The 18,579-nt window shown below is 40.3% G+C and overlaps 1 protein-coding gene across 1 annotated transcript in view; it reads left to right on the top strand.

Moving 5' to 3' along the window:
• The window catches only part of HECW2 (HECT, C2 and WW domain containing E3 ubiquitin protein ligase 2), a 244,591-nt gene that overhangs the window by 193,539 nt on the left and 32,473 nt on the right, over window positions 1-18,579 (top strand). Inside the window, exons 18-20 of the mRNA XM_065880275.1 lie at window positions 557-666; window positions 9,902-10,022; window positions 11,740-11,853. Coding sequence (XP_065736347.1) covers window positions 557-666; window positions 9,902-10,022; window positions 11,740-11,853 — 345 coding nt within the window. The remainder of the gene's footprint in view (window positions 1-556; window positions 667-9,901; window positions 10,023-11,739; window positions 11,854-18,579) is intronic.

Genomic DNA, 18,579 nt, shown 5'->3' with positions numbered 1-18,579 from the left:
GTTTGACTCATATTCCTAGACGTAAAAATCCAGGCTATTTTCAGATGAACGTGCAAACTCAAACTCATTTAAAGTAACAAAATAGAGGGGCTTCCCTGGTGGCGCAGTGGTTGAGAATCTGCCTGCCAATGCAGGGGGCGCAGGTTCGTGCCCCGGTCAGAGAAGATCCCACATGCCGCAGAGCGGCTGGGCCCATGGGCCATGGCCGCTGGGCCTGCGCGTCCGGAGCCTGTGCTCCACAACGGGAGAGGCCACAACAGTGAGAGGCCCGCATACCGCAAAAAAAAAAAAAAAAGTAACAAAATAGAGATCATGCTGTCCAAAGTTGGTAGGAAAACAGGCAAATAACCACAGGTTTCACAAAATATGCAAGAGCCAACTGTTTTTGTCCCACTAATTACCTGCAGGAGAAGGGGGACAGGTGCTTTCTTTAGGACGTGAAATGGACCTCAGATGGAATTGGTCAGAGCGAGAGATCGACTTACTCATTGCGGAAACAAGGCATTTACCCACCTCTTTGGCTAAAGTATGCATTTTATTTCTTGTCTTTCCCCAGTTTATTTGAAGAAGAGATAATGTCATATGTGCCTCCACATGCCTTACTCCATCCCAGCTACTGTCAGTCCCCACGTGGCTCTCCTGTGTCCTCTCCCCAGAACTCACCAGGTGAGTCCACCGGCTGCATGCAGTTTCTCTGAGGAGTGAGCCCTGAAGTCACATGTTCTGTCCTCATAAAGGACAGTAAGGGAACACTTTGGGTACATCTGTACTGTTAGCACAGGTACATATTCTGTGGTACTTCCTGTCTCTTAAAACTGGCTCGTTTCCATGGGGATTTATTTTGACAGGAAAATAATGACATTCCAAAATAGGATAAATGTCAGCAGTATGAAATACTCAGATGTAGAATTTACTTTTCATTATGTTATGTAGTGCCTAATATATCTTGGAAAATAGTAGGGCACAAAATGCTATGTTAGCTTTTTGGATTTAAAAAGTTCTAGTTAGGAGATTGAGTCAATGAATAATAAAGAGAAATCTCTATTTTCAAGAAATATTATAGAATTAGAATTAGTGAGTTTAATGGTCTTGGATAATTTTTTTCCCTTCAGTAGTTACTAACTGCATTAGATAGGAAGACCAGAGATACATGGGCAGGTAGAACATGCTGATAGATGAAATTAACTAAAAATCTTAAGTTTAAATTCTTTTTGAAAGGGGTATGGTGTGAATGGAGGAATGAATGGATGAATGAATAAGTAGTAGATAATGCAGCTTAGCAAATGAGTTATTTTTTAAGGAAAGTAGTCATGATGTTGACAGAACATCAGCTCTATTTATCCTTATTATAAGCCATATATAGTTCACACTGTAGCAGTTATCAGAATTTAAAACTATTTTAATAGAAATCCAAACTCCGTATGTGTCACTAAAAGCTGCTCTGTGTTCTCTGATATATAACACCTGTTTCATATATTGGTATCATAGTGAAGCTACAGCCTAACTGAATACTGCAAACAGAAAAAGGTCTATTAATTTGTTCATTTAATAGAGATTTATTGAGCATCCAGCTATGATCCAAGCCCTGAATTAGACCCTGGTTCTACAAAGATGAATAATACAGTCTCTGCCTTTGAAAATTCACGGTGGGGCAGTAAGTCAACAAGTGACTCCAAAAGCTCTGTGTTTAGTCCTATAATGAAGAAATGTGTGGGAACAATTCTTCATTCAAGATGGGGGTGGGGTGTTTGGGGAAAGGTATAAAGGGAAGTCTTGAAGAATGATGAATAGGATTTTACCAGGTGGACCAAAGGAACGAGGACATTCTAAGGAGTAGCATGAGCTAAGCCACAGAAGCATGAAAGTAGTTTAGGACAAATTAATAGATACAAGTAAAGGCAAGTTCTCAAAGCGCAGGTTGGAAAGATAAGCTAGAGTTGGTTGGCCTCTGAAGTGTTACTTTGTACTCCATGTGGAGCCACTGAAAATTTACAAACAGGAATGTCCTGTTTTATAAAGTTCAGTTTGGTGGCCATGTGGAGGATGTATTAGAAGATGAGAGACTAAAGTTAGAGAAACCATCTGGGAGGCTGTTGCATTAACCCAGGTGACATGATAAGGGCTGGAGTAACAGTGATAGAGAAAAGGGAGTTAATTCAAAGGCTATGTTGGATGTAGAGATTCTAGAACTTTAAGTCCAAGTAGGGAAGAGTCAAGGCAAATTCTAAGGTTCTCACCACATAGACTGCTAGACAGATGGTAACACCATCTACCAAGAAAGGGAAAAGGGTTAGACTGGAGGGGAGAGGTGAAAGGCTGGTTTGAGACATGTTTTGTTGAAGAATCTTTGGGCCATCCAACTGGAGATGGAAACCCAAAGACAACTGGAAACAGAGTCTTGGAGCTCAGGGGAGGTTAGCAGCTAGGAATACAGGTGTGCTGGCGGCAGTTGAAGCCCATTGGGTAGACAGAGGAAGTAGGGAGGACAGGTCAGTGAAAAGAAGAGAAAATAGGGGATGGTGACATGAGCAGCTCCAATATTTAAGGGAGGGGCTGAGGGTGCAAGTGAAAGTGAGAGAGCCAATGGATTTTGGAAGAGAATTAGGAAAGTCTTTTCGGGGAAGCCATGTTTCAAGAAGGAAGGAGTGGCCAACAGGGCCAGGTGTTCAAAGGAGTCAAGAAGGATGAGGCCTGAGAAGAGGCCATTAGATTTGAAAATCATGAAGTTATATGTGGCCTTTGCCAAAGCAGTTTCTATGAATTAATAGGTCATGAACTGGAATGTTACCAGTTACAGGATGCTAGAAGATGTAAAGTAGAAAACAGGCATGAAAAATACTCTCTTCATGAAATATGGAAGTGAAGCAAAATAAGGCAGTACTTAGAAGGAGAAGAGGAATTAAGGAAGGGATTTTAGGATGGGGAAGTTGAGCATGTGTGTGCGGAGGTCAGATAATGTGGGTGGAAGGAAAGTGGTTTGTTGGGTGAAGAAGCAACAGTCAGCACAGCACAGGCCCGTGGGAAGGCAGGACACCGGAGGCAAAGCACAGGTCAACTTTCAAACAAAGTAGGGACACTTATTTTGATGATACAGGATGAAAAGAAAATAAGTATATGGCTCTATGGGTAAGTGTAAAGGTGTAGGGGAAAAATTAATGGAATTCACAGCTGGCCTTGGTCATTTACCAACTGTGTGTGACTTTGGGCAGTTTACTTCCTTTCCTGAATTTGAATTTCTTTCTCCTTAAAATGGGAATGATAGTAATCACCTCCCATGGCTATTTGGAGGAGAATGCCTCACCTGGTACCTAAAACATGTCAAGCATCCAATAAATGTTAGTTTATCCCTTTTTCTCTCTTTCTGGAAATCTGAGAAGTCTAATTTGTCAAGATTTGAACTACTAATAACTGATATATATAAATCTATATCATGTTTGCAGAACCGACTGCCTAGATATTTAATCATTCTGACTGGCCTTAATCTTAGCTAGAACCTACGAGGGGGTTTAAATGGGCTGTCCCTTCACCTCATGCTTTATGGCTAAAGGAATGAAGCTCTGTGGAGTATTGCTCATCCCAGTCAAAGCTCTCTTTTCCAGACCTTTTCTGTGGCCTCTCCTCCTAGAGAAAAAGTAGCTCACCGGATTCTTTCCCTTCTGAGCCCTGCAAAAGCATGTGCTCTCGGTGACAGGCTGGACTTGAGACTCTGTGAACATTCTAAATGGTGACTAAGTTTCTTCTTTTCATGTAGCATCACAAATGTACATAAGTAACCCATGGTGGTAATAAATGCATTCTGGAAGCAGATTGAGAGTTAAACGTTTTCCAAAGACATGTCTAACCCAAATATATTTAAATTGCTAGCAGTGTTTGTGGTGGTTTTAATTTTCAGGAAGAATCATCTCCATATTTTTGGCCTACTCTATTTCAGTGGACTTTATTTGATCTTGAAATCGGGATGTACTGCCTGATATCAATGGAAGTAACTATAACTAATTCCACATGAAACAAGGACAGGACTAGCCTTATTTACCCTGTGGAGGGATCTGATGTTTCTTTGAGTAAAATAGCCTCTTCTACCAGTACTCCTAAAGTTCTTATGAAAACATTTCTAACAGATTTTTTCAAGTTGTCTGATGCTCCTTCTTGTGACTAGAATTTCATCCCTTTTAGTGGTATGAGAATAATATTGGAAAAATTACGACAATCATAAATTTTAATGATCTTCTTTCAGAACACCCAGGAACCTGCTAAACTTTCCATACTTTTCCCCATTCCAAGCCCATTTACATGTCTTTTCAAGTGCAGGAGAGAGAGGGGCTTTGGAAACTTGGACTCGCTGCTTTTTGCAGCTGTTAGAGTGCTCACCTAAAATTTGTCAAAATTTTGGAATGTGAAGGTTTGTTTTTCTAGGACCATTATAATGCCAGTCCCAACCTTAGCTATGCCAGAAGGAAAAGATCTTTCCAATTACCATATGGTTTATTATGCCAAATAATAGGATCCAGAATTTTATTTAAGGACTTTTTGTAGCTGTACATTTCTAGGAATTGAAATGCAAGAACACCTAATTTACCTAATATTGTTGGAGACGTGCTTACTTATGTGAATTTTCCACGTGACCAAAGCTGTGACATTAGACATCTGAGAATTTGTTTAACCCACCATTTGCTGAGACTCTTTCATAAATACATTATACTTCTCCCTGCTTCCCTAGACACAGTGCCTTGAGGATATTTCACGGTTCGGGGGGATCAGCATACAGAGCTGTTATAACTTGACTAGAACTGGACACTCTGGAAGCCAGTAGAGCACCAGATCACACTCAAGAGAAGTAAAACAGACGAGAGAGCACTGAAGAGCTGTGTGGGTCTTTACCGAAGGCTGTCTTCAGGGCAGTTACTTCTCTCAACACACAGGACTTTCTTTTCCCCTCTCTTCCTCCAGTCTTAGTATCCCAGCTGCTGCTTATCTCATCGGCTCTTTTCACAAATATTCTCTCTTCCTTCCCCACCCCTCCCCTCCCCCTTCCTTTCCTCCTCACTTTCTCTCCCCCTCCATCTCTCCCTCCCTCTCTCCCTCCCTTTCTCTCTCTCTCAGCGTCTCTCTCTCCCTCTTCTCCCTTCCTCCTTCTTTGACTTCCTCCCACCCTCCCTTCTCCCTCTTCCATCCCTCCCCTTTTCCACAGTCTCTGAAGCAGCTTTATACTTGTTGTTAGAAAAAGTGTTCTATCCCTTCTCTTTTCTAAGCCCCACAGGGATGATCTAGGAACCAAACAGTACAAATGAAGGATGCTCTCTGGGTAGGTGGGGATGGGGGAGTTATGATTCCAGAGACTGGAGGAAAACCAAATACTATCTCTGTCACAATATACAGGTATTTTTATTTTTGTGTTTTTTGTTGCTGTTACTCTCCCTTGCTTCCCACCCCTAACGCTCTCAGAAGATGCCTGTCACTGGCATGCCCTCCAGCTTTCCCCTTTTAATAAATTGCTTTTAATTTGCCAACATTTGAAAAATCAGTTTATCAAATAAATAAATGGTAGGTAAATGGAAGCATCAACAAGGTCAAAACAATGACCTGAGGGCCTTTTATTACTCTTAGAGAATAAAGCAAAAATGCCAGGACTTCCTTGCTTGTGCTTTGTGCCAGCTATTTTTTGAGGTTTTGTTTGTTTGGTTGGTTGGTTGGTTTTTTTCTTAATTTCCATTGTTGATCTATGTTCCATAAGATAGTTTTCCAGAAATTATTATAATGCTTGATAATTTGTTCTCATTCACTAACAAGGAATTATTGTTTTAAGAATGTCATAGAGGGCTTCCCTGGTGGCGCAGTGGTTGAGAGTCCACCTGCCGATGCAGGGGACATGGGTTCATGCCCCGGTCTGGGAAGATCCCACATGCCGCGGAGCGGCTGCGCCCGTGAGCCATGGCCGCTGAGCCTGCGCATCCGGAGCCTGTGCTCCGCAACGGGAGAGGCCACAACAGTGAGAGGCCCGCGTACTGCAAAAAAAAAAAAAAAAAAAAAAAAATGTCATAGAGTTTATCTGTTTTAGAAAGTGAACAGAAAAGAAATTCTCTTCTGAGCCATCCCAGTACATAGGCCTGGAACCATGCTGAATTAGGCTGAGCTTCATCCCCCTCCATTGCAGACCAAGAGCAAGTCATCAGAGCATTCTGGGTTCTGGGTGGCACACCCAGCGTCAAAAAAGACCCAGACTTCTTAGCTGTTTGATGCCAAGGTTTTTCTAGTATCACCTTTAGTATCACCTCTAGTATCATCCTTTGCCTGGTAGAATTCTTTAGTTTGTATGTGATTGTGCAGTTTTTTAACAGAATGTGGAAACAGTGTAACACTATATGGAAGTACTTTAGGCCTGCCTAGAGATGATTTTTAAAAAGTCTGATATCTGTTACTGAAATTTTTTCCCATAAATAATTAACATAATACTGACTGTCCATAAAACCAGCCTTTCATTTGATCACTTCCTATATGTAACGTTGACCTTTTCGTATCTGACTTCCTTTCCTAAGACCATAAAGACTATGACATTACTCTCTCTATAAGAGAATTATATTCTAGAACTTCACTTACAGTTACGGTTCTTAGTTCTGTGAGCTCAGTCTCCAAGATAATGTTTTATTTCCAAAGTGGAAGTAATATTGTTTCTGCCCTGGATTTTCTTGGCAGTTGCACCTGACTTGCATTAAGAATTTGACAAGGGCCAACAGCATCATTTATTGTAATTTTTAAATCATGATGTAATGTGTAAATGATTTTTTCATCATAGAACTATTGGGAAAAGAATTTTTGCATTTAACAGTTTCTGTCTCCAGAGCCTCCATAATTGAATTCCTTTACCTAGAGCTTAAAAGGAGTCAGAGCTATTTTTTATTAAGTGTCTGTATTGATATTGATGGAATGCGTTACGGCATTTGCCACATCCTTTTAAGCATCTCAAATTATATAGCAATAGTATATGTGCTGTTTTTCAAAAGTAATCAACTCTTCAAGAATCGGGTTTCTTTTGAGTCCTGGAAGATTTTCGGTCTTTTGTTCCTGTTTTTCCTCTTCCCTATCAATGATCGCGCTCTTGAAAGCTGATTCATTATGGCTGCTTTCTGAGCTGTCTGGGTTTAGTAGTCTGCAGTTACTCAGACTGCAGCAGCAAAAGCTTTATTCTGCCACTCTAACTGGACTTGTGCTGCATGGCTCTGTCCCTCAGCCATCCAAGAGAGGAGCCCAGAGTCCATGCAGATCATGGTCCTTCATGTTGCAAATGATACCTTTCAAATACATGGGAAGTATTCCCCTGTGTTGGTCCCTGGATGATGCCCAGGCGTTTCATTGGTTACCTTTGACCTTCTTGTGGGAGATAATGGTTCTCAGACTTGGCTGCACGTTGGAATCATCTGGAGAGCTGCATGACACACTAATGTCTGGGTGTCACCCCCACCGATTCTGATGTCATATGTCCTGGCTGTGGCCTGAACATTGGGATTTTTAAAAGCTCCCTGAGTGATTCTAATGTGCGGTCAAGATTGAGAACCACTGCCTAGGAGTCTTCTGCATCCCAGACCTTTTAAGGTCAAGTTTATTTGTTTCCTTTATGGCATAGCTCTTAGCTCTTTGGGTAAAAGATTCATAACTGTGCCAACAGAACTCTAGACATATTATTCATCAATAGCCCATTTTATTAAATTCCATTCCCCGACCTCAGTACATTTCCCCATGTGTTTAGTATTCACAACTATGCAGATAATAGCAATAACAGCTGACGTTTACATGGGGCTGCTTATGCAGCCGGCGCTGCGCGAAGTGCCATACCACACATACACTAATTCATTTAGTCCACAAGTGTGGCCCGGATCTCTCACTGGAACTCCAGTACTATATTTTCAAGTGTCCGCAAGGTATATCCACCTGAGCAGCTGTCCTCTCCAGCTTAGTATGTAGAAAGCCTCATATGCTCCTGTCCACCAGCATCATTTCCCATGCTGCTTTAGCATCAGACAGACCTGGCTCAGATCCTAAATCTACTATTCACTGTCATATGACTTCAGTTTCCTTAGTTACAAAGTGGTGATGACAGTAATAACACTAATGCCTGCTTCTTAGACTTGTGAGGATTTCCCAAGATCCTCTCTGTAAAGTGAATGGTCCTTAATGCATAGCAGACACAACAAATGACAGCTATTGTTATTGTTTAAAAAGCTTTATATTGGGCTTCCCTGGTGGCGCAGAAGTGGCACGCTCACACTTCTCAGCTAGGTCTTTAAAAATTCTTCTCATAATTTCATACCAAACTTCTGACCAATTTAATTTCCTACTTACGTCCTAGCACTCCCCCTCTGCTCTAGGTTAGTGGGGTCTCCTCCGTGTCTTCTGAACATGCAGGCAATGCTTATTCCAGCTCTTGCTGCCCTGCCCCAGTATAGACTATAGTTCTCCCATGTTTATAAGGCCTGGTTCCAATAACATCTCCTCCCCGAAGTCTTTTCCATTTTGATCTCTGCTTATCCTCATTTACTGTTACTTTTCTATAACACTGATCTCAGATGCATCCTCGCTGAGTGGCGGTGGCACAGTGGAGAGCACGTGCTTCACCTAATGGGGCAGCTGCCCTCTGTAGCCCCAGGGAAATGCAAGCCAGTTGTTGCAAGAGTTCCCAACTGACTTTCACGAGAAATCAGGATTTTTTTTTTCTACTTGAAATCTCCTCATTTTTAAATGTTGGCAGTTAATTTTAAATCTTTAGAACATTGTGTGGCAAACAAAATCTATAGGGCTGGGTATAGCCCCAGGGCTATCGTTTTGTTCCTTCTGTTTTAGAGTTTGTATACCATCTAGTTTAAGACTTAAACATTCTCTAATTGTTTGATATGTTCTATTTCTGTCTTCCCAACCAAGATATCCACTCCAGCAACCCGACCTTATCCATTCTGAGCATCTGTTGCTGAACCTAACACAGTATTAGCAAAAAATAATCATCACTTAGTTGATTCATGCATAAAGGTATATTTAAGGATCTTACATGGTATGTAATGCACAAGACATCACAATTTTTGTTTTCTGGTTTCTTTTATTGTTTTGTGAAATGTGTCTTGGAAATATCCAGTGTTTTTGTCATGGCGCCGATTCCCATATTCATCATCAGTTTTGTATCCCCGCTTGTTGGTTGGTCACAGTGTGACACAAAACCAGATTTTTCTATGGAAAGAGGAACAAACCATGTTGCTTTTATATTTTATTAATGATGCTTGCCGTGGAATGACATGTAATGACATGACATCTTTAGATAATCTGTAGATAATTACAGTACTTGGCATGTATTAAGAATGCAACAAATCACAGTATTTTTACTCTGCATAACCAGGAGACATGTGCCTTCTGCAATTATGGCTGAATTCTGTTTTCAAATCAAGATTATTCTACCCTGCGGTATGAAATATAATGTTGTAGGTTTTTCATCAAGTATGGAAACTCACTGTTCTTGCTTTGCATACCACATACTTTCACACTATAACTTCCTGTCTATTTGCTGTGATATCATCTCAGCCACAAGCAAAGATATTCCACCCTGAACGGTTACCATTAGACATGAATAACTGACTCATATTGATTTGGACTGAAAAGAGGGACATATTTGACTAACACATGGGCACCATTGTAACTCTTCAAACAGGATTTGAAGGCCACAAAGAAGACATCTTAAGATCCTGGTTAAGCTCTGTGACAGCCTTCGACTTGGAGAGGTGAAAAGTGCAGGGACCTAAAAGTATTGCCTCCTTTTACTTGTTAACTGTGGTCTCAGCCCCATGCTAATATTTTTCATGGTGATGTGATGAACATAAGGACATCGCACAAATCCACACCCTCGTCTCTTCGTGCTTTGTTGTAGGTACTCAGCGTGCCAATGCCCGTGCTCCAGCCCCTTACAAGCGAGACTTTGAAGCCAAACTAAGAAACTTTTACAGGAAGTTAGAGACTAAAGGATATGGACAAGGCCCAGGGAAATTAAAGTAAGTCAAAATAATACAAACCCCAGGATTTGTAGATGGTGAAAAGATGGGATGCAATTTGGAATGTAGGAAATGGATTGATTAGGGATGACCAGCCTTCGTTTTAGTCGGCATAATTATTTGGGCATGTGTAAATTACAGGATCATCTAAAACATAGTTCTTGAATGAAGCACAATTAAACTTACGGTTTTAAAACAGACAGGAAAGAGATGACCATGTTTCACATAAAAATAAGGCAAAATTAAAAGCTGATTTATTTTGTTCTCCTGAAAAGTACCTCTTGGTTGACTTATATCGCATATTCATTAGATATAAGGCTGTCACAGTGTCTTGTATTGCACGTCACTGTCTCCTGGGCTGACCTGAGTGTAGGACTGCTGCTCAGCTGTTTCCTTCTGTGAAGTAAGCTTAACTTGTCCAACGGAATATGTCATGAATGTTGTTTCTGCTTGTCTTTATCCACCGCCCTTTAAATGGGGAAATTGAAACATCATCCTGTTGTTTGGCCTAGAATTATCTGAACTTCCTACTTACCCATACTCCCTTCAGCCCCACCTCCACCCCTGTCCCGTGTCCCCACTAGAGATCACTATGCCACTTGAGAGAGGACAGAGGAGGGAGGGTCTGACTGCAGAAGCGTCGGGACCCGGGTGTGTGAGAGAATTGCCCAGCCCAACAGGCGCATGGCTCACTGCCCCCCTTGCAGGGCTTGCTCATCTGAACTCACAGGTTCCCCTTTCATCACCCTCGAAAACATCAACCCGCCCCAAACACCATACCTCTCTGAGCTTCACTTACTAAGGTCTTGCTGATCAAGCTTTCATACCTTCAGCCTCCCTATCATCTCCCTTTCCATTACTATTTGCATTAAGGGAAAATTGACACCTGTTTAAGGGTGACTTAAATTGTCATTGTCACAAGTAGATTAATAACCTCCAGTATCATTCATTTGTATCTCTCACTTAGGGAATCTCAAGATTCACTTAATTTTAAAGTTAAACTAAGGACAACAGGGCTTCCCTGGTGGCGCAGTGGTTGAGAGTCCGCCTGCCGATGCAGGGGACACGGGTTCGTGCCCCAGTCTGGGAAGATCCCACATGCCACGGAGCGGCTGGGCCCGTGAGCCATGGCCGCTGAGCCTGCGCGTCCGGAGCCTGTGCTCCGCAGCAGGAGAGGCCACAACAGTGAGAGGCCCGCGTACCGCAAAAAAAAAAAAAAAAAAAAAAAAAAAATACTAAGCACAACAGTAAACTCCACTGCTTTGGAGGACACTGAGAATTTTTTTGTCCTTCCTGTTCTCACTGTTATCTTTCTAGGTACTTAAGAATTGAATTCCTAAGTGCATTCAGGCTTAAAACATTACCTCCTAGGGTTGCTCTTCCTTTCCTAAACAAATGTTTTGTGTGTGTGTGTTGTTTTTTAATTATTTTCCTTCTGACATAAATTGATGTGACCATTCAGAAAGGACTCTTGCATTGGTTTTACAGGTCTTAGGTGGGGTGCTCTATTTACCAATGATTCTCTGTTGTAACTTGTTAATGCTATTAAGAGTTACAGACAGATGTGTGCTTTATTGCAGATAGCTATGATAGTAAGTCACTCCACTTTTCCCCTAATTAATTGTGGTAAGTGGAAATTAGATGGCAAGTGCCCAGTTCTGGAAAGATAAGGATTAGGAAATAATCTGTATTTTTCAAATTGTCTTTTTCTGGACAGGTTAATTATCAGAAGAGATCACTTGCTCGAAGATGCTTTTAATCAGATTATGGGCTACTCCAGAAAAGACCTGCAGAGAAATAAGCTGTATGTCACATTTGTTGGGGAGGAAGGGTGAGTAGCACAGAGAAGTGGCCTGTGAAGCACAGGCTGTGGCTGCCGGAGGATGTTTCCCCACACTGTCCCCTGCGGTTGCCTGAAACAGGAAATCCTTCTGACGGAAAATGCTGTTCTCATACACTTAAACCTTTCAGTTTTGTGTTTTTTTTTAAGCTTCCTTTGATTTTTAAATCATTTGACATAGAAATTCTTTGGTAAAAGCTCATAACTATAGATCATTTTTGAGAACAGAAACTTAGTTTCGTTTCTTCTCCCCGTAACTCTTTCTCTCAAAGGGAAAACATGTTTGTTTGTTTGTTTTATTGAAGTATAGTTGATTTACAATGTTGTGTTAATTTCTGCTGTACAGCACAGTGATTCAGTTATACATATATGTACATTCTTTTTAAAATTATTTTCCATTATGGTTTATCACAGGATATTGAATATAGTTCCCTGTGCTATACAATAGGATCTTGTTGTTTATTCATCTTCTATATAATAGTTTGCATCTGCTAACCCCAAGCTCCTCCCACTCTATCCCTTCCTCCCCCCCACCCCCCCGCCACCCTGGCAACCACAAGTCTGTTCTCTATGTCCGTGAGTCTGTTTCTGTTTTGTAGATACGTTCATTTCTGTCATCCTTTAGATTCCACATATAAGTGATATCATATAGTATTTGTCTTTCTCTTTCTGACTTACTTCACTTAGTATGATAATCTCTGGGTCAATCCATGTTGCTACAAACGGCATCATTTCATTTTTATGGCTGAGTAGTATTCCATTATATATATGTACCACATCTTCTCTATCCATTCATGTGTCGAAGGACATTTAGGTTGTTTCCATGTCCTTGGCTATTGTGAATAGTGCTGCTATGAACGTAGGGGTGCATGTATCTTTTTTTGAATTAGAGTTTTGTTTGGGTATATGCCCAAGAGTGGGATTGCTGGATCATATGGCAACTCTATTTTTAGTTTTTGAGGAAGCTTCATACTGTTTTCCATAGTGGCTGTACCCATATACATTCCCACCAACAGTGTAAGAGGGTTCAAAACATGGGCTTTGAGATTTAAAAAAAGCAAGGAAGTGCATTTTAACATCTATGATCTTGTTATGTGCACAGGAATGCTAAGTAAATCGTACTTCACCTGTTAAATAAGCTCAGTTTCAGAATCACGAATTAGAAACTAGTGTTTGCTAGAGAGTAGGGGGCGTGGGGAGGATGCAGGATGGGCGAAATAGGAGAAGGGGATTAAGAGGCGCAAACTTCCATTTGTAAAATAAAGAAGTCACAGGATGTAATGTACAGCAAAGGGAATATAGTCAATAGCATTGTAATAACTTTGTATGCTGACAAGATGGTAACTAGACTCACAGTGGTGGCCATCTAACAATGTATCAAATTATGGAATCACTACGTTGTATACCTGCAACTAAAATGATATTGTATGTCAACTGTACTTCAATTTTAAAAAGATAGAAAAAGAGGAAAAAAGAAGAATCCTTCTGTTCTACCTGGAAATCTCCCCAGCAGTATCTCTTGGGCCTTGGTTCTTATTTCTCTGTCCCCACTTTTTCTTTGGCACACCTACCAAAATAACTGCCTGCCATAAACAGAGTCCAGCCTTGTATGACTCTTCCATGAGTGTGCTCATAGAGATAAGGGTTAGGAAATGAATGAGTGAAGACTCTTACACGGTGTTTATTGCATTCAAATAGGCATAACGGTGGTTTTATGACTCTTCAGGAGATGAAAGCTCTCATCTCTCCTAGACCCCTTACTCTTTCCTCATTTCAGGTTTAGGTTTGGAGTCTCAGCACCTTCTTTGTAGACATCACTAGAGTGAATTTTAAAAATACCACGTGATTGTCTGAACTCGGGTTGTCTTCTCTTTAACTCCTTAACTGCTGTTGATTTGGATCATTTTAAGGCTACCTCTCTCAGCCTTGGCCGGGAATAAAGTATATTAGATTATGGAATCGTAGCAATAATATTCAACAAATTCAGCCATTTGGTTTATGGTTGATGAAATGGAGCTGTCAAAGTATAAAATAGGGCTTCCCTGGTGGCGCAGTGGTTGAGAGTCCACCTGCTGATGCAGGGGACGCGGGTTCGTGCCCTGGTCCGGGAAGATCCCACATGCCGCGGAGCGGCTGGGCCCGTGAGCTATGGCCGCTGAGCCTGCGCTTCCAGAGCCTGTGCTCCACAACGGGAGAGGCCACAACAGTGAGAGGCCTGCGTACCGCAAAAATAAATTTTTTTAAGTATAAAATAATTCACATGTGCTAGTAGAACTAGATAATAGTAAAATTGAGATTTAAAATTAGGTCTCTTGTCTTCCATCCAGGATTCTTAGACCAGCACTGGGATTTAGGCAAAACTCCTGAACTCTGATCTATCTGAATTTTTTCCTACCCATGGATCTTTTCACTCTTCCGGCTAGTGACTGATAACTTCTCTTGTCACATATAGTGTTGTATAGTCTCCCAGCTGTGACTAGATTAAAGTAAAATACTACATGGGAAAACAATATAATGTGACAAAGTTTGAGAAGCTTGCCTGAGACTTGAGCCTTTTGTTGCTGACAAGCCTTAATGGTTCTAGCTTTTGTTAGTTGTCTTAAAGATGCAGGTGGGCAATTGAAAATGAAGGCAAATGTTTTTAGCCTAATCACAGGTATGCATGGGATTCCAGGTATTTCCTTACATAACTAGTCTGGTTTGGATGAGAATACTTTTCCTCCCCCAGAACTCCAGCTGCCTTTCTTCTTTGTTGGACCACAGTTTGTTGAGATCTCAGAGATGTAGGCAAGCGTCTTTGGAAACCCTGGTACTTAGGTTTGAATAGAACAGATGCTGTCATGCTTGGTCATCCTAAAGCTGTCTCCCCATGGTCTGGACTGACATCCATTCCTAGGAGGAGACCCAGGCAGAGTGGGGCCTGAAACCTTATTTAATTGCCACTAATGTCCAAATGTTTCCTGCCTCCATTTCTTGTCTTCTTCCTGTAACCCTAGAAGGAAAATAAGAGGGAGGATATTTTGAGGTGTGACCTCAGCCCTCAGGGACAATCTCTTAATCAGGCCCCTCTGCATATGGTTTTTTGAAACTGGAATGGGGCCAGATAACTTCTGGTCTCATGGCTTTATCATGTCAGTATCATACGTATAGATTGTTAGATATAGACTTTATTTTGCTATTAAGGCATTGGGAATACATAATACTATTTTGAAAGATAAATGCAGTATGCTTGCTAAAAAATTGAAACCTCAAAACAACATAAAATTAAGAAGTTATTTTAGCCTTTGTCATCTTACTACATTAAAATTAAAGATCATAACATTTCTTTCTGAATTATAATAAATACCCAAAGAGAAAAGCTACCTAGGTTTTTCTATGGAATTGTGAAATGAAGCTGAAAGTTTTCTGGTCACTTTTCCTTCATTAATTTTAATGCCTTCAAAATGTGTCATTTTGTAAGTTCTTCATGTCTAGCTCTAGTAATAGGTATTAAAAAACGTATATGCCTAGTGCCCAGATGTTGGCTTGCAATATCATTCTCCAATAAAAGAGACTAGGGCTCCTTGGAGAAATGGGTGATTCTAGGACTGGGGCAGGAAATATACAAGACGGCACCTGAAGCATCTTGTGCCAGAAAGTATAGAGGAGCTCAGACAGCTCACAGTGATGTCAAAGGGACACAAGAACCAACTGAAAGAGCTGCCAGTGGTCAAAGGTGGAATAATTTGAGCAAAAAAAGTAAAGTAGTATTGGATTAGAACCCCAAAATATAAAATAAATATCTATATACTGATATAAATAAAATAAATATCTATATACTGATATAAATACACAATTGAATAAATAAATAAATAACAATAGACAAATTTGTGCAGATTTCCAAATAATTCTGCATAATTCCCTGCTCCTTAATTGTGAGTTGCACATAGTGACTTTCTTCCAAATAATACAGTATGAAAGGGGGAAAAAGAAGTTAAGTCTACAGTGGAGAAGCCTGACAAACACACAGCCAGGTGATCAAGGCTGAAATCTAAAATCAACAGTGATATATCCTGTTGATAGTATGTACCCTTGGTATGATGTGATGAGAATGACACTTTACTGTCTTCCTCCCAAAAACATGTGACACCAGTCTAATCAGGAGAAAACATCAGATAAATCCAAATTGAGGAACATTCTACAAGATTACCTTATCAGTGCCCCTTAAAACTGTCAAGGTCATCAAAACGCAAAAGCATCTAAGAAACTGTCACAGCCAAGATGAACCTAAGGAAACATGGCAATTAAATGTAATGTGGTATCCTGAATGGGATCCTGGATCAGTAAAGGGACATTAAGCAAAAAAGAAAGAAATCTGACTAAAGTATAGGTTTTAGTTAATAATGTATCAATATCAGTTCATTTTGTAACAAATGTACTGTACTTATGTAAGATGTTGATAAGAGGGAAACTTGAGTGTGAGGTATATAAGAATTCTCCCTACTGTCTTTGTAACTTTTCTATAAATCAAAAACTAATCTAAAATAGAACATTTATTAAAGAAAGCATAGAGTCAGGATTTGGGGAGATTTAGAGAATGTTTCCCTGAACAACTTTTCTTATTTCTTTGCTGTCTGATGAGTGATTGCCACCAGGGTAATTTTTGGTATGTGTATACTTCCTTTTGCACTTGAGGTCAGGAGAGTAATAAGTATATAGATACAGTTAATTCTGTGGAAGGAATTAGTAGAGGTATTGATTGGTATGTATAGAGTATTATTTTGTGTTGCTAAAGTCAACTTTATTATCTGTGAGGGAATAACACTTTGCAATTCTTATTGATACCATCTCACTGATTGTATTTTCTACCTGTCATAATCAGGGTCTTTATTTATAATAGATTAGTGAGAGCATAAAGAGAAAAGGATTTATTTTTAAGAATAATGCGTCTGCCTGCCCTCCAAAAAGGTGTGAATTAGCAGATTCACTCAGAGACTTCAGCTCTGCTTTAAGATGTTTCTTTGCGTAGGTCTTGACACATGATATGTAGGTTGTTCCTGAAATGGAAGAGCTGAGTCAAGAGAAATGATGGGAAATGTTATAGTCATAAATTTACAGGACGACTACAAATTCCATGTGAGGTAGAATTAACCCCAGAATAGTAGAGATGCCTGTATTCAATTAAAAATACAAAAATGAATCTAGAATCTATTAATGTAAATATACTAGTTGACAGCTAATTATTATATCTCGCTAAAGTAATGCTTCATGTTATGCTTGGCTTTTTTCTGAAAAGCAGACGGTCTCTAAGCAAAACACTGTGATTTAATTTGGTCAGCGCTGAAGGTTTTGTTCTAGTCATTAAAATTTCTACCCAACTTAATTTGGTTACCTGCTCTTCCAAAGTGGGGAAGAGGAGAAGACAGCAGTGGTGGAAGAGCTTGGAAACTGAGTCATCTTGACTGAATGTGGTGGGAAATTACATACTCTAGTTGCCTCTTTCTGTTGTGCTTCTGTCCGCCTAGAGGTTGCTTCTTTAGGAAGGGAGCCAGTAGAATACCGCATATTCTCTAGTGTATTATTTTCTTCTAAATGTGTGGTGTCAAAACTTAGCTAGGCAGACTGTTGTGTTCTGATGGGACATTTGGGGCCATTCACTTCTTTTTTTTTTTTTTTTTTATTGAAGTACAGTTGATTTACAATATTGTGTTAGTTTCAGGTGTACTTTCACTTCTTAGTACCCAAAACAAGTAAGGAAATAATGGCCTGGATAAAGAGAGGATGTTTACACTGTGATTGCCTCGCCTCTTTTTTTTCCTCCATGGCCAGCTCTATAAAAGGCACCTTTCTTTAGGAAAGAATGAGTTCATTATATGTAAGGTGCCATTGATGTGACATTAGTCATCTGCCTTGCAAAGCCACACTTGGACTAGGGAGGGGATGCGTGCAAACAGTTTTAGTTTGGGGGTTTAAGAACAGGTGCACTCTTCCTGTGATATTTCTACTTAGACAGATGACAGAAGCATCTAGGCAGAAGCATCTCATCCTCCCTAGTTGCTTAGACAGAAGCAACTAGGGAGGATGAGATCTGAAAGGTTTTCTTGGGTCCCTGCTTATAAAATAACCAGCAGCTCTTAACATCTGACTGATCTAGAAGTTGTTTGGGGTCCTGGGCTTGATCATTTATTCCTCAGAAATTTGTAAAGCTTCAAGTGAAACTTTATGGTGCTGCTTGTTTTCTTCTAAAAAGAGACACTTGCAGGATAACCTAACTGATCCATACCATGCTAGAGAAGGGTGCTTCTGTATCTAGGCTTTGGCTTGGTATCACCAGGTAAAACTTTGTCATACTAATTGCTCACAAAATTCCTTACTCACCCATCAGGCCTTCTTAAGTGGCTCAAGAACCAAAGCCTTGCTGCTATAAGTATCTGAGGCTGAATCAGTTGTGTAGGCCATTTGTGCCTGAACCAACTTGTAAGAAAGCAGAGTCTTCCAGAAAACTTGTAGGAAATGATAGTGAGACTTCCCAATGGCACCATCCTCTTTCATTTTATAGTCTACTTCCTTTGGAATACTTGGTAAATTTTAGTTGAAAATAAAGAACAGGAGAATAGAACTATTTATTTTAACAAATACTGGCTGCTACTAACAACTCGGGTGGTGTCAGCCCAGCAACGGGATGGTGTTTAAAATGCCTTATCAGCACTTCATGGGGCTCAAAACGACATTGCCACC

This window comes from Phocoena phocoena, chromosome 7 (assembly GCF_963924675.1).
Source record: "Phocoena phocoena chromosome 7, mPhoPho1.1, whole genome shotgun sequence".
Classification (NCBI taxonomy): Eukaryota; Metazoa; Chordata; class Mammalia; order Artiodactyla; family Phocoenidae; genus Phocoena; species Phocoena phocoena.
Note: the sequence above shows the minus strand (reverse complement) of the source record. Positions and strands in the feature narration are given on the sequence as shown.